Source organism: Anabas testudineus, chromosome 4 (genome assembly GCF_900324465.2).
Source record: "Anabas testudineus chromosome 4, fAnaTes1.2, whole genome shotgun sequence".
Lineage (NCBI taxonomy): Eukaryota > Metazoa > Chordata > Actinopteri > Anabantiformes > Anabantidae > Anabas > Anabas testudineus.
Window position 1 is genome coordinate 9,099,393 of NC_046613.1, and position 27,693 is coordinate 9,127,085.

General features: G+C 46.7%; 1 protein-coding gene across 2 annotated transcripts; it reads right to left on the reverse strand.

Annotated features, from left to right (window-relative positions):
- On the reverse strand, positions 1–26,993 carry midn (midnolin). Of its 2 annotated transcripts, XM_026344876.1 has the most exons (8): positions 26,431–26,993; positions 24,090–24,318; positions 22,341–22,428; positions 22,143–22,205; positions 11,582–12,136; positions 10,254–10,374; positions 9,767–10,090; positions 1–3,266 (listed from the first exon to the last, which is right to left on the reverse strand). In XM_026344876.1, the coding sequence occupies exons 2-8, from the start codon at positions 24,308–24,310 to the stop codon at positions 3,004–3,006; spliced, it is 1,635 nt and encodes a 544-aa protein (XP_026200661.1). In that variant the 5' UTR covers positions 24,311–24,318; positions 26,431–26,993; the 3' UTR covers positions 1–3,003. The 2 variants fall into 2 exon arrangements, with proteins under 2 accessions (XP_026200661.1, XP_026200662.1); XM_026344877.1 differs by lacking the exon at positions 26,431–26,993 and having other exon boundaries at positions 24,090–24,977.
- Positions 26,994–27,693: the final 700 nt, after the last annotated feature.

Below are 27,693 nucleotides of genomic sequence, written 5' to 3' on the forward strand. Positions count from 1 at the left end.
TGTTTTTTATCCTCTCTGTAATGCTTTTGTCATCTTTTTTGTTTTGTTTCATCTTTTTCAGTTTCACACAGAAGTGAGGCACACACAGAGTATAGTTCATACATATACAAAAGAAAAAAAATTAAATTAAATTTGGGAGGGGCTGGGGATAAACTGTCCTGTAATTATGTTGTGTCCAAGGAAACAGGAAGTGCATGTAGTCTGGAGTCCTTAGAGGACCTTTCTTATTCTGAATCTGAAAGGCTGGTTCTTGCCATCTAAGTACTGCGGTGTAAACTTATTCAGTTAACATAAATTACACAGATCTGTAGCTTTTTGCAGCTTGTTGGTGGGAGGGACTGAATGAGGAGGCAGGCATGTGAGGTTCGGACAGCGGACCAACAAGCACGGCGACACAATGAAGAAGTGGGACAATGGCAGTGTTTGAGGAACAATAGGTGTTCGATTCACCCAAACAAGCTTTACCCCTTAAATCTACCACTCTCATGGCTCCGAATACTACAGTTGTGTGCATTAACCAATGAAAACAAGCTGAAATCTGACACCGACACTGCAAGGGCAACATTTTAAGGCACAGAAGCCTTGACATAATAGAGACTCCACCAGCTAAAAGCACTAAACAACAGATGCCCAGTGTCCTCAGTGACAAAAACTGCGCCTCTTTGACAAGTCCGACAAAGATACACACAGAAAGTTTAAAAGCAAAAACAAAACAAAACAAAAGAAACACATTCCCGCCCCCATTGTCCCCAAGTGTCTAATTTTTTTAGTGAAAGGTAAGGCCACTTAAAAAAAAGATGAGGTTCACCGAAAAGGTAATCTCTCACTGCAATCTCTGGGAGTGCAATTGTGGTAGGGTGGTCAATCAGACGGACAGACAGACGGACAAAGAGACAGACCAAATGCTCGTCTGCAGTTGGTTTGACGGACAGCACTGTAAATCCACTGGTCTGTTGGTTCCCTGCGAGTACGTCCACGTGAGCCTCAGCCGGCCGTTCAGGCCGGGGAGGAGGCTAAAACAGTTTGTAGGCTGCCTGGGTCTTAAAGAGTCACGGGGGGGTTAAAACCAGCGTTCAGGGAGTCGAGAGAGAGTCAGTTGCTCTTCGCTCATCGTCATCTTCATTGTCAAACAACAGGAATGTTCAGTGCTGAGCAAGAGTCCACACTTAACTTCATCCGTTTTGGTTTTGTCGTAATACTTTAGCAGGACACTGTTCTAACATTGAAAAATAAAACGTTACAAAAAAAAACCTAACCAACAAAAGCAGCATTGTTTATTTTCTTCACAAATTCATGCATGTTGTTAACCTTCATTCCCACAGCACCAGTTTCTTTTTTTTTTTTTCTTCCATCAATAGAAAAAAGATCAGTGTAATTTCACACTTCTGCATGCAAAGAAAAGTCACTCCCCACTTTGTTTTGTTGTGTTTTTTTTTTTTCCTTTTCATTTGAAGTCCCCGTGTGTAGCAGCAAAACTGTGAAAGGCCTAACCTGATATGTCAATGGATGTACTGGTGGAGGCACTAGTAATGATGCTGGATACAGATCTCACTTCTTCTCCATCTTTGCCAATAAAAAAATAGAGTTATTATATTAGGGCCTTGAACTGGGAACCGATTTTTTTTTTTCATCCTGTTTTGCTATAAAGTTGAGACACAAGCATTCACTGCAGCTGATCTTCATGATTTGGGAAACTATGGGGTTGTTTCGGGAGAAGACGACTCGGACAGAAACATGGGATATTCAAAATCAATTTACATTAAAGTCAAACATACACACACCCTCATCAGCCTTTTGCCAATTGTCACATTTATGTACATAAACTAATACAAACCCTCAGCGAGTTTATTCAGGTCTGCACGACGTGAGGTGGACTGGATGAAAATCGCCTTTCCGTAACATTTGTTGTGGCTAAACAACGATAATTCAGTAGTGAGCTGATGGATGATTGAATGGATGTATTTGTTGGTAGTCAACGACTTGACTAAAGCCACAGATGGCTGCTGTTTTTTGAAAACAGCAGATAGGAAGAGAAATAAAAATAGATTTTTTTTTTCCATATACATTTTAAAGATTTTAAAATCCTCTAAAGCACTTTCTGTTAATATTAATTCATTTTGTTTATTCATTAATCATTCCTATCAATACCCTATGTCACTGAGGTTGATATCAATACTTCCATATTCATTTTTTTTTTTTTATTATTCTATTTCAGGCCCCCACCTCCTCCCCGTTGCACACTTCGACCAGCTGTTAGAAATCAAGAAAATGTGCAAATCAACAACTACTTTGAACTGTTATATGAAAACCTGAATGCTTTGTGAACAATGCTACATATTTTTTTTGTTTATAAAATAGAATATGTTTCAAAATGGAAAAAAAAGAAAAAAAGAAAGAAGTTTAACCAACCCAAACAGGTAAAAACTGAACTCTGGTTGGTGAGTTTTGAGATCGAGAAGAATGCCCGTTGGAATAATCCAAAGTTCGGCAGCTCTGCCTTTCTTGTGGTTAGGAAACACTGAGGCCTCTGGCTCTCCTGTCCTGTTAAAAAGTCCAGTGTGGATCTCTTCATTGCTGTCCAGAGTGTGTTTTAAAAAAAACAAATCTTAGGAGAAAAAAAAAAGACTGAAAACACCACCACCACCACCACCCATTGAATTCTGCTATGCTCAAGTTCAGGTATGATCGTGTGTGATCGTACCCTTCAAAGTCTTGTACAATATTAAGTCTGGTTTTTGCCTGTCCAAATCCAAGCATCAAGTTCTGCTATTGTTGCTGTTTTTTTCACAAGGTCAACTGTGAAGGAGAAAGTGGGATTAAAGTCTGCAGGGAGCCTCTTTTTTTTTTTTATTCTCTCCATGTGACAGATGCCACATTGATTTCTTCTTCGCACAGTTTTGTGTCACCTCCTGCCAATCCACTCCCACAAAATATATAAGTAAATCCCGAGCAATGCTTTGCACACCTTTGAATCTAATCCCCCAGCATGTGGGATCAGGCGGTTCAGGCCATGACGAACTCAGACTTCAGGTCGGCCTTGACGTCGGGCTTCCACACTGAATCATCAAAGTCCAGGTCCAGGGAGCCCTCGCTGGACATGCTGCTGTTGCTGTTGCTGCGGCCAGCTTTGCGGTTTGGCAGCCACTGATAAGGAGCGCGCTGGTCTCTCCTGGCCTTTCTGCGCAGGCGCTTCTGCTGCATCAACAGCTGCAGGCGTTCCACCTTACAGCGGGTTGCACGGTTCTCAGTCTGACGTATACGGTCACCTGGAGAAAGGAAAAAAAAGAGGAGAGGGGCGATCAGATGGGGATTTCTCTTTGCATGGGGACAGATCTATTTACAGTTAACAGGTCTGAGAAGGATGTCAAAGTGTGTGTTAGCATATGGGTTTAGTAGGCGCAGCAGCCTTGATTATAATGCTAACACTGTTCCCTTGGCTCCAACACACACACCACCTTGCATTCATTGAGACACGAGAATTTGCTGCTTAACCTCCCCCACTGAGCATCATTAACCCCCTCAATACTATTTCATCACCTTGTCACTCAGTGAAGAGACCTTATACACAAATCTCCTTGATAGCCAATAGCAAGGCCAAAAGCATACAAAGGCAAGCCAGATATGACACACACTGAAAGCTGCCTATGATATCAGCACACATAATTGGAAACGACAAGCCACTGTGACTGGATGTGCCACTAAGTGCATTTCTAACTGTTGATGTGCATATAGGAGAATCTAATCTCGAGGGAGCGGCCTTGCATTGCACTGCGAATGCTTTCCTACAGTGGTTGAGCCAAGCCTAATTCCATTTGTACATATATTCAGGAGCTTGGAAGGAAGGGAAAGCAACCGCAATCTATTAGCCAGCTCCATTAGTATCTGTCTGGGAATGAAATAATTAAATAATGGGCTAGAATGTCAATAAACCGTAGCACAGTGGCCATCTCGGTCTCAGCTGCACACCAAGACACACACACACACACACACACACACACACAGACACAGACCCTCAAATACGCATTCGGGTTCATCACGTATTCACACAAACACACATACACAATGTGTACAGCAGTGTATGTATACACACAGAAAGACACCGCTGCGTACAAGCACAGTCTCAGGAGTGCACGCTCACGCCCACACACACACACACACACACACCAGCAGCAGCAGCTACAGCCGCAGTAGCTTTTAACGTGGATCGATGGCAAATTAAAAAGACCTATTGATTAAACCTTAGCTCTAGTGCAGCCATCCATCTCAGGCCCAGGACATCGCTATTGGCTTTCAATAGAAAATGCAAGCGAATGGAAATTGTAAGCGGAGAGAGAGAGAGAGAGAGAGAGAGAGAGAGAGAGAGAGAGAGAGAGAGAGAGAGAGAGAGGGAGAGAGAGAGGAGAGAGAGAGAGAGAGAGAGAGAGAGAGAGACAGGGAGAGATTGGGTTTTTCTTCTCTTTTTTTCCTCTTTATTATAACCCCCCCCTCCACTGTTCTCCCCCCCCTTTTACTCCCTCACACACACACACACACAGAAAGCCCCCGTCCTCTATCCTCCTCCCTACTCCAGCTACTGCCCTAAGTCTCCCTTGAGACCTCAAGGTGGGGCAATGTGAAGAAGGGGAAGCAGGAGGGCAAAGGAGGGGAGGGGGGTGCGGAGGAGTGTAGGTTAAGGAATTCTTCCCCCAGGGGCAAAGGGGGATAGAAATAAGGATGGAGAAAGAGGGTGGAGGGTAAAGGAGCAGCCGTAGGTGGCAGTTTCCCCAATCGATCCGGCCCTCCTCTGCTCTTCACCCCCATCGGAATGAATTCCGGACTCTGTGTGGGCTTAATTTACCTCTTTCTCTCATTTGCTTATCAGATCGAGCAGTGCAGCACCTTTTCTCCAGCTATAAATATTCACCACTGTCTGGCAGTGCATAGTAAAGAAGTGAACTGCCATCAAACAAACAGCCGCACTGCTGCTTTGTGAGAGCAGAAAGGATGTGAATAGTGGCACCAAGTTAACAGAAAAGCACAAGTCTCCACATTACACTCAGTCACATAGGCAGACTGGGGATTTCCACTTCCTGCCAATATGTGCTGTCCTGATATAAATGCCTGTGCTGTATGTATGTGCATCATGTTGTGTGTGAGGGCAGCAAATCATCTATAGAGAACAGGGGGTACAAGGGTGGAGGGGTCCTCCTACATTAGAGGCATTGTTCCGCTGCCTCAGCTCCATGTGACATCCATATACAATGCCGCGAGTCTTTGTTCTCCCTCCGGTCCTCCCTCTTCCCCTTATTCCTCTACCCTGACTAGCCAAAAGCGAAACCGCCCAGCGCCTGTGTCAAAATATGGCTGTACACAATGAAACGGCACAAAGCCAACACATGCCTACATACAAAATCTTGTTTGTCTGCTGCAATTTGCCTTTTGGCTGTCGCAGTTATATCTTAATTTTATTTATACACACATATATATATATATTTTATGAGAGCAATCACTGAGCTGGGATCTTGTTTTCCAAAGAGGTACTTCTACCAAGATTACTTACCAGTACATATGTACATATGCACACATACACACTAACTGTAAAGGGCAGTTTGGTGGTGCTGTAGGAGGTCTTGGCCTTTGGCTTGGCAAGAGCTTTGGGAATGTGCTTGGAGCTCCACCAAACTTGGTGTGCGTGTGCATGTGTGTGTGTGTGGGGGGGGGGGCCATTCATCAGCGTCACTACCGGAGCCCTGGGTGGCTGGGCCGGACACAGCTGGCCGCAGGGATCTCCAGACTATGTTTATGACAGTAGGGCTATTATTAGGGCTTGCTAAAAAGGACAGACTACACACACAGCACATACAGATACACACAGGCTGGCCTGGAGCCTGGCTGCAGAAACCAGGGTTTGACGTGAGCACAATAACCTAAAAGGACCCAGGGAGAAGTGGGTAAGAGACAAAGGGAATGAGTGGGAAAGACAGAACCTTGCTCATACAGTCTGTGTAAGACAAAAAAAACCCAATGAGGAAGCAAAAGTGCTTTTTCTTAAAAATATCCAACAGAAGACAGATCAAGGGTACAAAGAAGAAGGAAACACCAGGCCTATTTCCCTCGCCCCCTGCCTGCAAGTCCCACCAAAAACTCAGATTCAGAGAAGTACATATCATCCTCTATGAAGACTTTGACACAGGCCCCGTAAATACACAGGGCGCTGCAGAAAAACAAACACAGACAGAGCGAGAGGGAGAAAGAAGGGGTGATCTATGAATAATCGATGCGTCAGTCAGTTTTCCTTGCCTTTGAGCCCAGCCCAGCAACACAGCACGGACTGAGATAGGGAGCTCACGGAAAGAAGGGTTGAGGGGAGGAGAAGAGGCAGAGCACGGAGGTAGAGAAAAAGGAGGAGGGGTCCAGAGTGCAAGATGCAGGGGGAGATTAAAGGAGCTTCTCCCTTATTGATTGTATAAAGATTGGCCCTCATTTGCAGTTGTCTTAGTGCTGTTGTTTGTTTGTTTGCCTTGATAAGTCTTGTGATCTTGCAGAGAGAACATTGTGTTTGCTCAGCATCCAGGGAACCAGGGAAAAGAGGGAGGGGTGGACAGAGAGAAAGACAAGAGGTAGAAAAGAACAAGAGGAAAGAAAATCACATTGCAGCAAAGTCAGCCTGTCTGTTCCGACGCCTTTGTCTCCATGCTAGGTACAGTTTGGAAAAAGCTATTTTGAAATGTTGTCTAGCACATCTGTATGCACAGAGGAGTACAGTTGCACTGAAAAATGCACCTATCTATGAACAACCGAGCTCCCCCCTTATCTCCAGTTCAAAATAAACACACCAACTGGACACAAACGGAAATGACCAGTCAAACTCAAGCTAATATGAGCATTTCATAGCGAGAGGCCACCGACAGCCCTGCAAGGACAAAAGCCCTTCGAATGACTTTTATAGACTTCCTCGTTGACAATGAAAGGGCGCCTGATGTGCTTGGCTGCCTTTGCTAGATAGCTCTGTGCCGTGCTGCGTCGCGAGGGCATTCGTGGAGCCCGCGAATGCACGTGTGTCACACCAAACCTCCGTGTGACAAGAGAGGAATAAAGCCTGCTGGTGGATAATGTGCGGCGCCTGGGCCAAGCAGGTCAGGGCTTAACTACAGGATTCAATGAGGTTAAGCGCACAGGATCTTTCTTCGTCTCTTTCAGTCTCCTTCCCCGTCTCTCTGCTTTTGGCCTGTCCAGCCCCAGCCAGCACAAAGCTAACGTGACCTGACAAATCAAAAGGGGACAGGAGGGGGTGAAAGATGTGGAGAAGAGGAAGGGGGTGCTAGAGACGCACTCAGAGCTAACTTTGTCCCAGCTTTGCTCCTCTCTGTGGGTCCGTGTTGAACTAAGACAGCTGCACTGGGAGTGGGACTAAAAGGCAGCTCTATAATCCCGTAACCCTCCCCTCAACGTCCCCACAATGGCTCAGCCTGGTGCCCTGTATGCAGCCCCTCTCCCTGGCCCCTGCACAATGTGTGACTGGGCAGGGGGCTAGAGGGCTGGATGGGGGTGCTGGGTAGGTCCACCCTACTCAGTAAAGGAATTTAGCTAACAATCAGCCTGCACGGCTATCCTAAAGCCCCCCTGCTCAAATCCTGGACCGGCAAATCCCCGCACTCGGCAGTACTATACAGCAAAGCCACGAAACCAAGCTAGTCGCCCAAACCTTTAACCAGGCACTTGTGGCCCGAGTGTGTGCGTACGGGTGTGTGTGTGTGTGTGTGTGTGTGTATATATATTCAAGCTTTTTATTTACGCTTGTCTTCTCTCCCTCGCACATGAATTTGCAGTGGAAAGGGTAAAGGCTCTCAGGAGACAGCCAAGCTATGTGACATTTTCAAGAGGCTGTCTCAACCTGAGTTCGACTGCGCGCCCGCGCACACACACACACACACACATATATTGTGGCACATGGGAAGCTCAGGTTATTCCTGTAGCTGAATGAAGCAGGGTTCTGTGAAGCAGAGTTAAGCTGCGCTGTTAAGTCCAGTAAGTCTTCCATAAGGTGTCGGCTGATAAGGCTGTATGTGAGCACTTCGTCATCTGCTTCCTTAGGACACCATGTGGAACAGGATACAAACAAGTATGCAGCTTCTGTTCACACTGAACACCAGCACTTTAATTGTCTTGGTGAACTAAACTGTGTTTGGTCGGGGATGGCTACCCATCACTTTCTGCTTTCTGCCTGAATCGCGAGCAGGAAGTTGGTCGGCTGGAGGCAGTAACAGTGGAAAAGGACATTAGACAGGCTATTCTTTCATCTATTCTTTTTTTATGCCTCCCTCTTGGTAATCAGTGGACAGTAGACTAATGGACAGGATATCAACACCCATATGATGAATGGAGGCTTAGTGTTGTGGTCTTAACAACCACCCTCCTCTGTGTTCTCCTCCTCCTCTTACTGCCCTCTAATTCACAAAGAACATTCTTTTCAGGGCTGAGTTTCAGAATAAATCTGTCTATTTAAAGACCAAATGAACAGAGACAATGTATTGATGCACGCCACAGACATGGAAAAGAGAGGGCTGGGGGTGGGGGCGGGGGGTTATTAAGGGGAAGACGGAGAAATGGATTTTACAGACAAGGCTGTTTTTGGACAGCAAATGGGGGAAACTGCAGCGTGGGCTGCCGAGTGGAGACGAAGAGTGGGAAAAGAGGGGAAGTGGTGATGTGTGTGTGTGTGTGTGTGTGTGGAGGGGGGGGTGATAGAGGAAGGGTTTTCCCTGAGTTAGGAAAATAAGCCTGTGTTATTCCAACTGTTCACTCAACACTCGTAAGGTCACACAGTGGGATACTGGACGTTCTGTGTCAATCTGTGTTCAGTTGCTACAACTAAAACGGAATATTATGACAATAACGTGCCATGTTAATAGATGATCATATTGTGACAATGGAAATGTGTGCGCTTGCCTTTTTAAACATCTCCCAGCAGCTCACCAAAGTCTAGCTCGATTTCCTCAACGCGAGATAAGGAGGCAACAGAGGACAATGCTTTTCTCTCAACAAAGTCAGTGTAACCTTACAACACTGACTGCGTGTTATCAGTTTTCGACATCTGTCCGACACCCAACATCCTGTGTCTCTGCGAGGAAAGAGGTTTCAACACACCCAAGCCCAGTCCATAAACGTTATCATCTGAACTCCAGCACCTGCCCCAGCCCAGCCCTTGGGCATAGGTATGCTGAAGTTTGTCCAGCCCATACGCGCCCCAGCTGCAGCCCTTCTTTAAGAGGTAGGTTAAGCCACCCGAAGCCTAATCTAATCTAAACATAGCCCAGCCCAGGCTTGAAGGAGTAAACCTATCTCCTTGGTGCACAAAAACAAAGCTAACTCAGCTTCCTGACAAGTGAAGCCTGATTGAACAGGTCTGGAGAAGATTGCATTGCATTACTTAAGGGAGACCCCCCGCTCCTGTTCCTGCTCTATAGCTCTTCATCTTCTCTGCCTCAAAGCCCAGGAGAAATGTAGCTATGACTGTTTTTGTTCTTTAATCTGACTTGTCTGTTTTTGCTGATGGCAAAGATGGCGATGAATTCCCTCCGAGGTTGCAATGCAAGAGGTGAGTTTAGTAAAACGACTGCAATCATTTCATTCACACACATGCAGACTCCTCCAAAGTTGTGGCAACTGCAGGAACATCTGCTTTACAAGAGATTCAAGGGATCCACAATGACTTAGTGTGTGTGTTTCTGTTTGTGTTCATGATATGTCTGAATGAGCAGAGAGGTTGTGAAGTAGAGTCACTCACCAGGGGGTTTGCACATGCTGATCTGGCTCTGGCACTGCACCAGAGGATGAAGAGTCGGTGGAGGGCTGCTAGGGCTGCCAGCAGGCACAGAGGTAGCTTTGGCAGAGAGGCCCGCTATGCCAGCAACCGAGGGCGAAGGAGGCGGCGAGGGGGATGGGGAGGTGGGAGAACCACACTGGGTCTGGTGGCGGAGCTGGGTAAGGGAGGGGGGCATGCCTTGGTAGTGGCGTGTAGCGCTCAGGAGGTCATTGAGAATCTGCAGGATGGTACCAATATCTCGTCTGGGACGCCCATTGCTATCCTGGCAGTTTGGGTGCAAAGTGCCTGAGAGAAAGCGAGGGTGAGACGAGCCTGCGTTTAATTTTCTCTGTATGTTTTGTGAAGCATGCAAGTTCTCGTAAAAAAAGCTACTAGGTGAGTCTCACTGTGCGTATGGGTTTTGCTTTGAGCAGCAATAAATCGTAACGGGAGCTCAACGTCTGCTCACCTGAAAAAGTCCCTGAGAAGACTCCCGGAGCGTGGTTCACGAAGCTCTCGATGATGGCGCCTGGTTTACGGGAGCGGGAGGGACTGGTGCCACTGTTGGGGATGTTGCTGCTGCAGTTTGCCTGGAGGACATGAAGTGGGCACACAATGAGGCTCGGGAGCTACAGCTTTAACATATGTACATAAGCTGTATGAAAATGTTCATGCTCCATACTGTGTTAACATATACACCACATGACATTCATGCACAGCATTGTAGGCGTTCACAAGCTCTATAAGTACCCTTCAGGGTGTTGGAACTACTGGTGGTACCATCTAAGTAGTTAATAAAACTCCGGGAAGCAGGAAACCTGAGCTTTCCACCAAACTATAGCACCAAAGCCCCCAGGATATCTGAACTTGATATCAGCCCAAACTTGGCAGCCCCGCTGCTTCACCTTGGCTTAACTTGGATCACTTAACTGACATCTGAAAGTGAAATTGAAACCCGAGCAAAGGTCTCTGTGTGTGACTCACGCATGTGAAAACCTGATGAGGAATAGCCATTTCCATTTTCTCACTGACCGGTCTTTCTGCCATTTTTGTTTTGAAACCATCCCTTCCACATAGTCTGCTCACATGTGGTTCCTATTCACTTTCCATATGCTGAAGTTCAGCCAGATAGAGAAAGTATAAACAGCAAATGTGCTCAGTGGACACAGGAAAGTGTGTGTGCAGCTGATCTTAAAGAGTTATCTTGAGTTAAATAATTGGTTGTAAAGGTTAATGATACACAGCTGACAATAGCGAGGTTAATGATTACTCTTTTAGAACAACCAACTCACATTCATTAAAGCTGCCTCTCGTGTTCTTTTTTTCCCCTCAAGCTATCTATCTTTACCTCTTTACCTCATGCAGCTCCCAGAGAAGGATGAGCGCACGTGGATGTCAGGCCCCTTGGCTTGCGTGTATGTGTATGTGTTGGAGTGTTTGTATGTATTTGGGAAGCAGACTACACTCCAGTGATGACTAACTGCGCTGTGGTTTTGAAGCATACGCATACACAAGCACTAACATCATGTGGAAACCTTCTCCAGACCTGAGTAAACCACAAGCTCTCCTTCATGCTGCTGGGATATTCCTCTAATGCAATCAACTTAACAAAGACTGATTTAGTTATGTGCATGGTACTCATGTCATTACTCCTCCCCCATCCATTGTTCATTCATGATAGAGTGCATATGATGTCATCAGTTATTTTAGCAAGGATTAGCTAAGACTTATGACAAAGGTGTAAATATGGTACAGAAAACCCAACATGACCAAGCAAACAATATTCTTGAGGCTTACCTCCGAGCAGAGGACTGGGGCTACAGGGCTGACCTGGCCTATGTCATGGCTGGGTTGGCCTGAGGAAGGCTGGTGATAGTGATGGTGGTGATGATGGTGATGGGCTGGAGAGCGGAAAACACCTCCAGGGATGTGGGATGGGCGAGGAGAGTGGGCTGGGGGAGGAGGGGTAGGAGGGCTTAAGTGAGTGGAGGAGGGTGACTGGTGGTACATGGGAGGTAGCGGCTGGTGGTGCGTGGAGGGCATGGGAAAGGAAGGGGAACCAGAGGAAGAGGGTGAGGAAGGGACAGGGTGAGGCTGGGACAAGTGGGAGCCGTGGTGACTGTGTGGATGATGGGAGTGGTGGTGGGAGTGTGGGTGAGGGTGGGGGACGCGGGGCTGCCCCGTGGGCTGTCCCGCTGCAGTCTCTGCATTTCCCCGGGTGATGAGGTGTCTGTGCTGGAGCTGGGGACCACCCGACTGCTGTGCCGCCAACTGCAGCTGGACGAACATCATGTGGTCACCTACGCGCAGTGCCAGGGTGAGGGGGGAGCGGCCGGACAGGAAGTCACTGACCTGTAGGTGAAAAAAGGTGCTGTGTTAATAGAGTCCAAATAATTCGACAGAAAAGTCACCAACACAAACAAAACAACAACAATATATAGAGTACGTGACTTATTGTTGCAGTGGTATTGACAAACACAGACTTGTTCAACATTATGAAAGCCAAAAGGATTTCAAGAACAGAAAAACTCCCCCGTGCATATCGACTTCCTCTGCATCAGTGTACACTGAGAGTGGCAGTTAAAATACACACAACAGTCCTTTGAACTCCCCCACTCACACAGACAGATTCATCACATTAGCCCATCATGCAATCAATCCCTATTCTGTAATACTGGCCTATTTACATCAGCTGGAAAGCAGATGACGAGGACACCTATTAGAAAACACATAAATAGGGCCCTCTCTTGCTTGCTTTCCATGCCCCTCACTCCGTTCTTAGTCAGCAGTGTCATTGAGCTCAGAGACAAAGGCCACCGTTCTGTCTGGCCCTCAGCCTGAAAAATCAGTCCCAAGTCCAGGAAATACAACCCGCCTGCCTCTCAAACACAGAATGGTCGATTGTCCACGGGTCTGCAGCGGATCAGGAAGGGCTGCCCATTTTTGGAGCTTTGACAACGTCTGACGGGAGCCAAGTGCGGAGGCCTCCACTGAGCCACCGTGGCCCGGATAGACACACACAAATACACACAGGATAGCAGAGTTGTCATGACTTGGCTGGAGGATTCACTCTAAACAACAAAAGTTCCCTTGTCCCCCTCCCGCATGCCTGTGGCTCTGTTGCTGTGCAATGCAACTCACTGCTCAAAGTCCCTGTGTGTAGGTTCATGTGTGTGTGTTTCCTAGTGAGAGTCATTCAGGGGTCAGAAACCTTCTTTTGGGTCTTGAAGACTCAGCAGTAATAATGTCTCAGGTTCTCCCTAAATAGAAGCAAACAGAAACAACCAGCACGGGCAAATACAAAGTGACGCCTCTGTCCAAAAAGGTTTCAACAACCTCTGCTGCCTCTGCGTGTTCAGTCCCCAGAGAGGGAGGGTGGGGGTAACAGGAAGACAGAAGGAGCACAGAAAAGCTACACGAGTGGTGGAGAGAGCACAGAGAGGAGGTGAAATGGAGAGAAAGAAAAATGATGAACCAGAGAAAACAAGTAATAGAGACATAGATACCAGACAGCAAAAGAGAGCAGAGGCCTCACTCCCCACAGACCCTGCAGCTTTTGGAGTGTGCTTCTGAGATGTTGGCCTGTAGTTTACCCTGCGAATCACCAGGCTCTGCCCTCCATCACTTTTCTCCCTTTCCTACTGCTTATTTATTTCTTTATCGACCGCAGCCTCTCTGTTGCCACGGTGACCTTTGCACATTGGTATTGACATGGTGTTGGAAAAGAGGATGAAGGGAGAGGAGAGGCAGGTGAAAGGACGCGGGGGTTGGGGTGATCTGACCGATGCATTTTAAGATGTAAATAATCAACAAGCAAAAGCAAACAACAGAACAACAAAAAAAATCAGCATAGAGGCGGCTGCAGTTTAAACAGAAACTCAGCCTTTTCAGAGTGTTAACTCAGCCACTAATGGTTTGTTGATATAGTCCACACCCACCATGATTATCCCATCGTGGTAAGACAATAAACTCAGCAGTCCCAAGGCAGGGTGTGAAGTGAGGAGGAGAAGAGAAGAGGGCAGGGTGTTACATGAGATGGCTCTAGGAAACTCCGTGTATAAAAAGGTCACCAGATAGACAAAAAGTGTGTGTGCGTGTCTGTTTGAGACCTCAGGGTTGCAAACAGAATCTAAAATGCGGGTGCTGGGGGGGAGAGACATCAAAAAGAAAAAAGGAGAAGGAGGAGCTGTGACTGACAGCTGTCAGGGAATGAGTCGACAGTTTGCCAACCCACAACACACATTCAAAACGGACACGCATACAAAGTCAGGGGGCCCCCGAGGGGGAGCATCACACCCATTTCACCCGGTTTAGTCAGATGGAGGGGGGAAGATGGGGAGGGGTTAAAACACTGAAAACTGAGAAGCATCTGACTGTCTGTGGTCCAGTTCAGACCTCCTAACATGTATCCAGATATAGCGAGACTGCGTCCAACTGAGACGGGTTACAGTTCACACTTCAGAATGCGCCTCAAGAGACCACCTGTGATCAGATTTTGTTTTGCTGACGACATTTGATTTTATCTGTGGAGAGACGGCAACTGCTGCTAAACAGAGATGTGCCTTTCGTGCTCAGACACACGGCTAGAAGAGAGGGGTGAAGTGGCAACATGAAATATATACACACACTTCCTATAAAGTTGTCGCCTTAGATGCCATTTAATATCAAGCCTGAACTAGTTCTTTTGTTTTATCACTGTGGTTTTTTTTTTTTTTTTTTGTATGTGTATATGTGTGTGAGAGAAAGAGGCAGACAGTGAGTGACAGCAGGAGAAACAGAGAGGAGGCTTGATTACCCTTATAATGACTAGTGTGGATTATTCAAAACCACCAAGATGAAATTCACGTACTCCTACTGAGCACCCAACACCACATGGCAGGCTTCAAATTAGCCTGCGAGAGAGGCAAGCTTTCTCCCTCTCACTTTTTTTTTTTTTTCCCTTTTCCCTCCTCCAGTCGATTTTTGTCACTCCTGGTCTCGAAGTCTCAGTCGTTGACTCATAGTCAATTTAGAAGTTGTTCACACAAGCCCCGCTTAGTATCACATGCATGAGAGCTAAAAAATGTGTGCAGAGATCTCCCTCACTGTAACCAGGCGTGTGACTCATATGGGGTCTCTTTACATACATACACCGCCCACCACAACGTCTTCTTTAAGCAAGAAATTAAAAGGCCACAAACCCACATAAACAGAAGACATCTCATTTGCAGGGAAAATGACAGGGGACAGCTGAACTACTATAATCTCATCGGTCACTCTCATATCTTTGCGGTCAACTTTCTTTTCCCTGCAAAGAGAAACAAAAAGAAGCCAAAGTAAACCTTCAGGTGCGGAATTCCACTCCTCCAAATGAAGCGCTGCACCACTTTCATGTGACTGCCATTTCCCCAACACTTTCTGAACAACCAGAAAAGAAGAACAGCTTGTGTAGCTGGGAGCTGTGGAGTGGAACACCTGAAATAGGGCCCATTTCCTGAGGGAAGGGAGGATGCGGCGGATGATACGGCGCGGCCCGTCTGCCTGCCAGAGGCCAGATTGGCGAGAGCGATCGTGTAACAACAAGCCTCTTCCAGACGGACAGAGACTTGAGAGAAACAAGGGGGTGGGGGGGTGTCGGAGAGTGAGCGAGTATGCGTGTGGGGGAAGGGGTTCTCTAGTGCTGGAGAGCTGGCTAGCGAATGATTCCCAGAGGTCTCGGCTAGCAGCTCAGCTCCAGTCCAAACATGCCTGTCTGCTCTCAGGAGCACAGCCAAAACAGCCAATGTGGCTGGCTACCATTGACGTCAGGACAAACACCAGATAGAGCTTTCTGAAACATCACAGGCAAACAAAAGAGAGCTTCTAGGCTTGTCTTCAAGTCTGCAACCCTCCTCCTCTTCCTTGCTTTCTTTTTCCACCTTGCTCCTCGCAGAGCACTCGTCAAATTCCAGTCCTTTACAAAAGCAACTTATGGCCGTCTGCAGAGGATTGTTATGAGAGATACAAGACAAGGCGAGCGCAGGGCCCCACTTTTGTTGTGTTAAGGCAGACAGAGAGAAGCCAGCCCTTCATTGTTTCCTTTCTGATGCAGCAGTAGTGGTATGCAAAGGGAAGTACAGCTTTCATACATAGGCGTTTTTACTGAACTGAAACTGCATAGACAATGTCATGACCGTGTTTATTCAGGAGTACACAGGCGTCGTTAAAGAGCTCTACCACATAATCTGCTCTTTAACAACTGACCCCAGAGCTAACAACATCGACCATTTTGTTTTTAGTTGTCTGGGTTCACAAGGTGGTACTTTGTTTAGCAGGAACACTTCGGATGCTTTTCAGTGATAGAACAGAATATGATAAGGGGCAGCCAAGGGAGGAGGGGTAGAGAAAAGATGGAGGAAAAAGGTAGCATGGAGGGGGTGCTTAAGAGAAGGAGGCAGCAAGGATGGTGAGGGGGGATGGGGGATGCGGGTGATGGGGGTAGGGTGTCAGAGTGGTGGTGGGTGATGAAATATTCAGCGAGAGTGTGCCTCTGGCTCCTTCCCTTTTTTTTTTTTCTCGACATCTCTGGCTGACAGTTTTATTTATTGGGGTCCCTGTGGTTCAAGGAACTCATTTGCAGACGTTCTTCCTTTGCACACTAAGCGAAATAAGGGAGGGAGATAAGGAGTGAGGGAGGAAGAGAGAGGATGTGAAGCTGAGAGGGAGAGGGAGGGAAAGATAGAGCGTGCTGGCAGCACTGAGCTGACATTCATGAACAACTGAGCAGCTTTGTGCCGGTGAAAAGAGGATAGAGGATTGGAGGGCGGGACAAGAGGGTGGAGAGAGGGAGACCGTGAGAGGAGAAAGCCTAGTCTCCTCTAGCCGTATACTGGTTACAACACACAGTACTGCAGTATGGTTAGAGTACAGCTGCTCACCTGTCCAACTGCCAGGTGAACTGTGCGGTTCAAGCAGTTGCCTGTTAACATGCCTATCGACCTAGGTGTTTTGATCACACCAGGACACTATTGATAGTCTCTGGGCAGACACACACAAACTAAAGATGCAATAACAGGCTCTCAAAAGAGTAAAAGGAGAAAAAAAAAATCAATGACTTGCATCATGCCCCAAATCCGAAAAGGCAGCAGAGCTCTCTTCAAAGGCCCTCCCTTAAAAAGATATATGTCTGTAAAACTGCCTGATAAGAAACACAAGGCTGGAAGGGAGAGACGACCAGGTGGCCAGCACCGAATTGGAACAGCTGAGTGAAAAGAGAGATCAGAGAGGCAAAGTTCAGGATGATCAGGTTCCTGCTGAAGCCACTCCTCACACTCCCACTGAGCCAACAACTGATCAGCCACATTGAGCCGACTCACGTGCACATACAAGCCTCTCAGCCCTCGCGCGTTGGATTCAATTCAAGTCGAGCAACAGTAGCAAGACCTCAGTCTTACTTGTCTGGGTCCTGCTCACACCCCTCTCACTCCACTGAATGCCTTTTATACCTGCTGATTAATACCATTTAATCTGGCATCTGTGCTGGTGGAGGAGAGCACTGCCTAACCGTGAGCATCTCACACGCTTAAGGTAAGTAAGTACGTGAGTGAGTACATGTAAATTAAGATGAGGCACTATGGGAGTGGGCAGCGCGTGAGCAATGAACCAGGAAGGTGCAAAGAAAACTTCCTCTTCAGTATGTTTTTGTTTGACTTAGTGGGTCTACCTGGGCCTTTTGACCCCATCTCTCTGCTTCAACAGCAGCATATGCCTAATTGACTTGACGCATGATTAGACTTGCTGGTGGCTATTAGACATGATATTCCTGGCCTCCGTCCTCCCACACACTAGCCCCACTAGTCACGATGCTCGCTACTTGAATCACAAAAGCTGTGTGTCGCCAGGGAATGGAAAACAATGATGGTCACGACTCGAATATGGAGAAATAAGACTCCCCTGGCTGCTAAAAAAATTGGAATGCACAATGATGCAAGCATTAAAATTTGATGCTGGCATGTGCTCTCTCTCTCACACACACACACACACACACACAGCAGATGGATATACACAATAGGACAATGAAATCTCGCTGCAAAATCCACCCATCCCTTGATGCCCCACAACTCACCTTGATTCCCTCCAGCCATCCCAGCACCCCCCCTCCCACTGTGCATTTAGGCATCACAAAGGGGATTACACAGGTGCAGAGATACGGCGTGATCAGCTTATTAATGCAATTTTCAAGGCCAGGATTTACATGAGCAGGGACTGAATAGGCCTTCAGATCAGCATTGTCTTTTATTCCATACACAATTTGATTTACACATTCAGCAACAAATTAATTTCTGTAGCTTTCATTTAGGTAACAAAAAAGCAAATTACCATTCTAAAGAGCAAAGACTCCCTCTCTTAAGGAGCATGCATACCAAAAGCCTTCATTTCAATGGCAGTGGGAAGGATAGAGGGAGCTGCATGCTATAAAAAGGGGTGGAACCTCTCTTATTGACCAACAGACTGGCTCAGTCATTTTTCAATTCCTTGCACTCCCAAATCCTCAATACAATTACTCTCCAATGATTTCCAGTAGTGTGAATCCTGCTGATTAACTAGCATGTAGATAAGATGGTGTACAGAGTGCAGGACTGGAAAAAGAAACATATTGACCATCGGTATTGAGCCATTTTGCACACAGACGTGTATTTGCACAAATACATGTACAGGTACCCAGTTGATTGTCCGTCGATACACTACACTATTCTTCCCACTTCAGCTTTATCACATAGTAAGCCTGAGCCTGTCAGGTTTTGATCCCCTTCTTTCCATTAGACTTTCCACAATATCTCTACATCCAAGCACAGACACTCATCAGTTTGGTTGACGTATTACAAAATGTCTTGTGCAAGCCACTCCCTTTGTTTTCCCCTCCACCTGTCTGGCCTTCACTGGCTCCCCCCGAGGGAGACGGAGTGGAGGAAATGAGTTTAGGGTGACCCAGAGGTGACTCTCCACAGATTGTTAGAACCCGCTTGTTTGCATCTGTCCGCTTCAAGACACAATGACAGAACTGTGCCACATCCAAGCCCCTGTTTTCAAGAGGAACACAATGACCACAGGGGGTGCTTGTCGGCAGGAGCAAGAAAAGTAGAGCAGATATGTAGGAGCGTATTCTGTTAGGACGTACGGAAAGGCAACACACAGCCTCCACCCAAAGCAATCTGTGTTGGTGTTCAAGGCAAAATTTGTCAATGTGCAGCCTGCTGCTGAGCCCCACTCCGGCTGTGTGCCCTGCATTGATTCCAAACTACTGTGGCTGCACTCAAATTGTATAGCTGGCACCTTTGGATGTATGGAGGATGAAAGGGATTGTGTGGGAGAGCCAAACTTAAAGAGTGACCCTCAATCATTGTTGTGTGTTTGAGGTTTTGTCAGCTGGGCAGGTTTGTTGCTCATGCTTTAAGACAGGAACAAAGAGGTGGCTGTATGGGGGAAGGGCAATGGGGGATGGTAAGGGTGATGCCTGCCTGCCTGCCTGGTTGGCTTTTATTCTAACATCAATGTGCATCAATAAGCAAATGGTCCATGTGTGCTGAGAGGGGCATATTATCCTTCTCTTTCTGTCAAATACCAAGATCAATAGATGGAGGGCTGATGTCACTGCCTAGATATGTCCAGAACTAGTGAATCCTGCTTTCATTTCTCTTTCACCGTTTGCCTTGTAAGTATACATTCATTTGACTACTAGGATCAGGCATTTTCTCATTCTCTGAACAGGATCAGAAATCCTCTTAAATATATCCTCTCAGTTCTGAAGTGTGTGTGTATGTGTGTGCGCCATTGCTTGCCTGCATATGTAAGCTGTATACACACAACCTCCATTCAGCAGACGCAGACTGAGAAGGGAGTAGCGCAGGCAACTGTATTTTGATGGGCTGTCAGGAGGCACTGGCTTAATACAGCTTAGATGTCATGCAAAAAGTCTAGTGAGACGCCAGAGGAGGAATTAGGGCAGCCAGGACCGTCCTTGCTAAAGAAGCCAGCCGTCAAAGTCAAACTGAGGCAGCTAGCTGGACTTGCAGCCGCAGCACATTTAAATTATAGGGCCCAGGGAGAGCTGTTAAACAGAAACAAGAGAGGGAGCAGGAGAAAACGGGGGAGACTGAGGAACAAAAAAAACATTTCGATAATTGCTAGGGCTCAACTTCTATAAAACATTTTCTATCTAACTTGTTCCACAGACGTCTGAAAAGGCCCTAGAAGCTGCTTGCTTGCTGTTCTGCCTGGCTGGTTGGCTCACTAGCTGCCAGCTCTGAACGCCTCTCGAGTCCTGGAGAAGCAGAAGACGCCCTTATTCCATGATTATATACACTTACTAGGAAAACACCCGATCTGGAAATGAGATCTCACATGGACATAATACGTGGAGGCGTGAGGGGGTTCGAGGAGGTCCAGGTGCTCAGGCCCACCTCTTCTAAGGCTGTCACAGCTAAAAAACCACCCCATATCTCCCCCCCTAGGCTATTTTTGGGTGTATGGGCATATCAGTTATCGTGTCAGACACTTTTAAGAGCTAAGTGCATTGATTGATTTTTGATAGTCCCAGAGTTAGGGGGAGAGAGGAAATGAGGGAAAGCTTTTGTGTTCCTATTCTCTAATCTTACCCAGATCTTTAATCTCTCCACAATCTATATCATTCCATCCCGCTTCATGAATTATAGAGAGGAATCAATTTCTCTGGATAAAAAAACACTAAAGCAGCTTTAAGCCTTTATTTCAACCTCTTACCCTGCTATCATTCTTGCTGTGCTCTTTATTGGTTCTATCCCCGCTGCAGGATTACGATTACCATCAAAACAAATATGAATGTAGAACAGTAATATATGGCAAGCGATTCTCGAGAAAAAACGCACTCATATGAGTCATAATGAACCTGAGAACGCCACAGGGTCATGTGGCCGGAGAGAAACACAGGAAGAAAGGCAGGGTGAGAAATCCGCTCTTCTGGGTTGGTGGCTGAATAATCATCTGCCTCGACTGAAAATGACGTTGATGACTGCCGAGCAAAAGGCATAGAACAAAATGGTCCTGCTTCCAGTCCATCACTACTCTGACAGACACACACATAGCAGTAACAGACATGACTACGAGATGCATGCCGAGTTCACACACACACACACACACACCAAAAGGGAAGGATTTCCAGCATAAAATTATCAGCAGAGAATGAAGCAAAACCACGCTCCGCTATCTCCGAACAGCCCACATGCTCTGATAAAACTGGACTAAAATGTACAACAATCGATGTCTGGACAGAATCAACTGGACATAGCTGCTGCACTGCGTACACACAGATGCAACCCCTGACATGGGCGCTCCATTTCAATATCTTGTACTGTTGTGACATCAGTCAGCGGCGCACCACTGATGCAGTTACGTACATATCAGTGTTACCCAACACTACAAAAGGAAGTGGATCTGAGTCAGTCAGTCAGCTGCAGACTGTTTCCTACGTCACACTGTTGTCTGTGTGCTTTCAGCCTTATCGCCTCTCTTCTCGCTTGTGTACTCTCTGCGGCCGGCGCAGTGAACTCTTTTCACTTTACACTCACTATTGATCATTTTGGTGAGTCATGCCAAAGCCGCACTGACTCAAATTTGTAGCACATTTCGGCAGGCCTACAGGGCCGTTTCACTGTAATTATGGGGTGTAGGCTCCACTCAGCCTATGCATGTTAGGCTTCCAGGAACCCTATGCTAATAGTGAGTGAGAAGGCTGTCATCTGATGATCCAGCACTCTGTTTATGAGTGAGTGTGACTACACTCGATCTCCATGCAGCGACAGCATACTTCCTGGAAACTTGCCTGTGCGTGTGTGTGTGTGTGTGTTAGAGCATGAAATACAGAAGGAGTGAAGAGAGATCACAGATAAAGGTATAAACAGAAAGGTGGAAGTGAGTGTTACGTGCTCGTCCTGGCAGCAGCTCACAAATAAGCCTTTTTTTTTGTGTGGTGTTTGCCCTGGTTTCCTGAAGCGGCGTGCACGCACGCACGCACACACACACACACACCATCACATATGTTACTAGGATACAGGAGGGTGTTGCTGCTTATTATATCCTAACAGCTCACACTGGGTGTCTGGCTTGGCTTGTTTAAGAGGCTGAGATTAGACAAGCAAAGAGGCTTCTGCTAGTGCAGCCTGCTCATCTCATCTTATCTCTCTCTCTCTGCCTCTGTCATACGTGGGTGTTGCTCTGTGCTTAACTAAAGCTACAACCTCCTATACCCCCAATGCAAACACACATGCGCGCACACAAACGGTCCAAAGCTCATTTTAGATTGCAGCCCTACTAGCTTTGTCCATCCATATTATCTGAGGGTAAACACAGAGAAACAGTCTCTTACCTGAGTTTCTGTTAAGCTCTCCAGAGCTTGCATTACTGACTGTTCTGGTCTTGATGCTTGAGACTGAAAAAAAGAGGTAAAGAAGGTTAAAAAAAAATCTAACTCTTAATTTAGTGAACTTAAAATGAGCAAAGGAATAAATGCATGTGTTATAAATATCACCAAAGTAAAACAACCCCCCAGTCAGGTGAGCCTTACCATTAATCCTGCTTCAACTGTTGGTACAAGTGTTAACTTGCTCCCATCAGAGATGCCTAGATCCTGGAGTTTGCCTGAACTTAGTCGCCTGCAGGGTTTGAGAGAACACGATAATTAGACCGTGCTGACAATATCTTCTTTCTTGAGACACACAAACACTCTTCAGCCGGGAGGGGAGGGGGGCAGACAGACTTCAAAACTAGTTTGGGAAAAGAGCCGTGGGTGAAAAGCTCCATGAAAGAGAAGTATTGATTGGGCTGTCATATTTCAATTTCAAGTATAGTAGAGCTTGACAAGTGCTCACAGTGGATATTTGGCACCACTGCCACTTGCCTAAGTGGAGGTAAGTATTTCCTTTTGGCATTTTTGAGTTGAACAAATGAGGAGCAGAAACTTCAAACTGAAACCAAAACCACAGTCATTGTAATAATTAAATGAAAAGATAAACAGTGCAGCTATTAGCTATCGCTGACACCTCATATCAACTGTTTCATTCATTCATTGCAGCAGATTTCATCTTGAGAACAAATACTCATTAACGTTTAGATAACACTATAATATCTGGGACTTCACTAGTTAATGTTTGGTGCAAAACAAGAGTTCCACAAAGAGGAAGAGATTTTTTTCTTGCAGGTCACGACGTGACCAGGTGTAGTGACTCTTTACCTCCTGTAGCCTTGTGGAGCATGTTTAGGACAGCCTGCTGTGCAGGCATGACCCAAATCTCACCCCATGCATCTGAACAATGGCTGTAGGTCTTCAGTTAGAGGTGCATGAGGGGATTAAAAAGGGGGTTTGGGGTTTTAAGGGATGATGTGATTTATTGGGCGATTACAATGGATGGGAGGGGATGGGGAAGAAAAACAATGCTGACTGTTTCCATGCACTAAAGTCCTCCTCCTATTTTTGCATAACACCACCTGCACCATTGTTAGCTTCTTTAACCTGGGCCTAGTTCATATGGGAATGGCTTAACACTGTACTGTTTGTTTTAAATAATAATGGCTTTATGTATTCCCTCGCCCGTGCAGCTTTGCTCTAATTTGCATTTACGGGAGCAATTTTGTGAGTGGCCAAGAAACTGGCCAGCCAATACCTCACACCAAGAAATCCACTGAAACCAATAAGGAGTAAGTCTACTTCTAAAAATACTGGCTATTACCATGGCACTCTCGGGCGCACCCCAAACACGGGCTCCATCCACCTTCCATTTTCCATTAATATGCCAAAGATTAATCATAGGTAGGTATGAGAACAAATTAATGACACACTACCAAGTCTAGTGACTTTACTAATCAATGTGTAACGTGTTGACTCATGCAAAAGTCATATTTTGGCCAAGCTTCAGGATTCATAATGAAGAAGGAATTAATCAATGCAAGTCTGCAGATCGCCTTGTCAATACTGTTCCAGTGACCGGTGCGTAATTCCAATACCGTGCGCACTGATGGTCCGTGGTTTCCTTGAATGTATTGATGACCAAAGCAGCCGAGGTCGTATCTAATGATCCAGGGACCAAGAAATTCAAAGGATAGAATAAAACATATGACTGCACGCCAGGAGAGTGCATGCACACAAACTCAGCCCCTATTTTAAACTGCGGAGTAGCTCAGACAATACGGCCTGTGATGTCAGAGCAGAAAGTCTCAAACAGAAGCGTAAATTGGTGCATGAACCTCGTACAGAAACGCTACAAAACACATATCAATCATGCTTGGATGAGGAGGGGGGGGGGGGGGGTGTACTCACGTTTCTTTGTGTAGCAGAGCGAGTCTCTCTTTTGGGACTTTGAGTCTTTGCGACAGCCTCCTCTTCAGTCCCTCCACGGTCTCCTCAAGGGGCAGGGAGAGCTCGAAGCGTGTGCCGGTGGTGGAGTGGATGTACAGATTCATGGAGGGCTCAGTCGGGACGGCCTCGCAAGACGAAGCCCCACGACTGGTGCAGCTCCGGGCGCTGGGGTGCTGGTCCATCCGATAACCTGTGGTCAGAGAAGGGGAGGGGGGGGGAAACAAGACGAGCAGAGCCGGGGAAGAAGAGGGTCAGTAGGATGGTGGTGGAGGAGATCCGCGTCCCTTGTTCGCTCTGTCTCCAGCCCTCTCAGCGCCTCCTTTAAAATAAAAAACCAGTCCGTCTTCTCTCTCCGGTCGATATCGTAGGAATATTCCCCCCAGGAAACTCAACTACACACGGCTCGATTTCTCTCTTTTGTTTGATCTGCGTCTCTTTCCTTTGTTGCCTCCTCCAACGTGCACTCAAAAGCTCTTCTTAAATGCTACATATATGAGTATGTTGTATGTTGTCAGCAAATAAAAATAATAATAATAATAATAATAATAAAAAACAACAACAACAACCCAGTGCCGCTGACGCTCGTTTACGCAGGCGGTTGAAGAGAAAAGCTGCGGAGGACTGGTAAAAAATAAAAACACAGCTTCCTCTCAGGGCTGTGGAAGCAAATGCGAGCTTTTAGGTTAGAAAACACACGATCCGTAAGCTGCAAAGCCTCGCACGCCTAGTGGTGAGAGGCTCTCTCTCCGCCGCGCACTCCTACCCACGGCAGCTCCCAGCGAAATCTCGACAATGAGCCTCATCACCGACTATCCCACTTCCACCAGAGGTAATATACGCCCACAGCCCCGTCCCGCCCCCCTGACGCAGCCCGGCCAATCACAGGAGGGCTCCTTCAGGACGCTCAGGGTTCCCAGCCAATGGGAAGGCGGCGTCCACACCCACGTGGAGGGCAGGCAAGTTTAGGCCATTCATAATAAATTACAGCATACAGCGAAATATGCGCCCATACCACAGCAGCTGTCCCCAAAACTCAGGTGTTTTTATTTCTTTCTGGTATTTGCACTAAATAAGTAACTCACCATTGGGTCGATTGCACCCAGGCTGAGAGTTTGGGTCCTCATGTGCGGGGGATTGTGCAAGAGGCTAAAAACAGCATCCATTAAAAAAAAAAAAAAAAAAGACAAGCGCCATAAATTCACACGCGAACGCGAGTTTACATGCACATTAATTCAGCTGCTGTGTACTGGCAGTAAACTCTGAGTCATATCACCAGCGATCAGCGTCTTCAGCGACACAGCAGCCCTATGAATCAACGGCTCTCGGTGTGGACGTCGCTGCAGGCCAGCGGTGACGGTGCGCACTGGTGAATGTAAGAGAGCAGATGGACTGGGATGGCATCAGTGGTGCTGACGCCTGTGTCCGTCCTCTCAGCAACATGCAAAAACCTTTAAAGTGATCGCGAAAAGTATGCAAACGACGGGTTGGACCGGGGTGGTGGTGGTGGTGGTGGGGGGGGGGGGTTCTCTTCAGGAAGAAACATGCCGGATAACTGGAAGTATGTGCAGTCGCATGCGCACACGTGACTATCAAAGCTGGAGAGAACCAACTCCAACCCGCATGTAAGTCAGAGCTGATGGGTGTGTTAGATGCACGAAAGGAGTCGTGACACGGTGATAACAAAAAAAAAAAACAATAAAAAAAAACCCCACGAGCCGAAACAAATAAGTAAAATCAATCGATAGCATTAATCGGAGGAACGTGCACACTTGAGGACAAAACACAGACACACAAAGGAAGAGGCTCGATCGCCCCCCAGTGGTTGAAGAAGACACGGTCACAGTCACAGCCTCGCAAGTGATTCATACTTCTAACAATGACATAATTTAGTTCGGACTTTGTAGCAAGCATTAATGAATAATTATAGATAGAATTAAATATCTATGAATTCATCTGTCGTGCTTTAGTTTCAAACATTTTCACTTAACTTAACTTCATGTGGTTGTTATTGTGGTGACTTACAGACCGCTTCTACTTAGCATTTACAGTAACTGACATCATGGTTATTATTATTATTTATAGTGACTACAGAATTAACAGAGAAGCGAGCTCGTCCAGTCACTTCACACAACTTGAATCGATCCGTGATTGCTTTTCTTTAATCAGCTTCCTCTCCACCCCCACCGGACACTGGTGGGCTCCTGTTAAACTTCTCAGCATTTCAAGTGAACATGCCCGCAGCTCCATGTGACATCTACTGCTGCTGACTTACTACTTCGAGGCGACATTTACGTGTACTCACCAATTATTGTGGCGAAAACTGCGAAGCCTCGCGCAAAAGTCCGTTGTGTTCCAGATTGCTCCCCCAGCTTTGGTGCGTCAAGTAAACCCAGGCGGTGATCAAACTCTTAGGTAAATCCAAACACTAGAATATCCACAGGATGGCTTCTATTTCTTCTTGTTCTTCTCTAAAGTCGCTGACAGGACCGTGCGCGTCCAGCACGGGTAGATGGGGGGGGGGGGGGGGTCTGCTCCCAGACCTCTGCGCTCCTGCGGTGATGTCTCCAGATGCGTGCTGCGCGTCTGTCAGCTCGCGCTGGCGTCTCTTTCTCGCTAATAAGAGCGATCTCGGGAAGGTGAGACACCTCTACCGACACGCTCTTCTCGGATCTGGGGTGGAGAGCAGCGCTCTTGTTATGTCAGCATGTGATTTAAGGTGGCGTCGCGTCGCTGCGCCCGCCTCCGTGCGCTGGAGAAAAGAATGTGCCGACGCACAGCGGCAGCGGATAAAGATATCTAAGTGTGTCAATGCCGAAGCTTTCCCGAGCGCCAGAAAAGGGCTTTTAATGGTAGCAGACACCTGAATAGAAGCAACACACCATCAGCCAGCGAGCTGCCACCTTAACAAAATGTCAATGAACTAGATGCTCTGGCTGTGTGAGGGGTGTTGACGAGCGTTGACGACAGAGAGAAAAATGTCACCGGGCAACGGAGCAGGTAAACAGGCTCCCTGGAAACCGGCGCACGTACACCGGTAAACAAAAACTTTACTGGCACCATCCACTTTAGTGTTAGAGGAAATCCAGTTCTGATAAAAGCATGCGGAGGAAGTTTTGTGGATATTTGTCCAAACACGAGTAAATTCACTGTGATTGCGCGATGAAAGCACCACACACGCAAGCATGACGCAGAGATCCAATATTATCAGATGCAGTAATATTATTATTATTATGACACATGGACATGTAAGCAGCAATCAAATGTTGCAACAGGTCAGGGTGGAGCTAACCTTAACCCTGTTACACACTGTCCACTGGGTGTAGTAATAGCTGTAGTAATATATAGATACGTTAAAAGTCACTGTCACCTTAGTAAGTATGAAATCATAGCTGTCAAATACATGTAGAGGTGATAAAAGTACAGTGGGCAGGCGGATGAAATGCCACCAAATGGAGCTACTCAAATACAAAGGTCATAAATATGTCCTGTACTTGAGAACAGTATGTTTTAATTCCACCACTGGATGAAGACATACTCTAGGTTAGGACAGGCTATTCTAACATGT

Excerpts from the sequence above, each read along its gene's own strand:
- midn (XM_026344876.1), bottom strand. The coding sequence starts at position 24,310 with ATGGACCAGCACCCCAGCGCCCGGAGCTGCACCAGTCGTGGGGCTTCG. Across the intron at positions 12,137-22,142 it reads AGAGCTTAACAGAAACTCAG|GTCAGTGACTTCCTGTCCGG; the intron begins GTAAGAGACTGT and ends TTTCACCTACAG. Across the intron at positions 10,091-10,253 it reads CTTCTCAGGGACTTTTTCAG|GCACTTTGCACCCAAACTGC; the intron begins GTGAGCAGACGT and ends GCTTTCTCTCAG.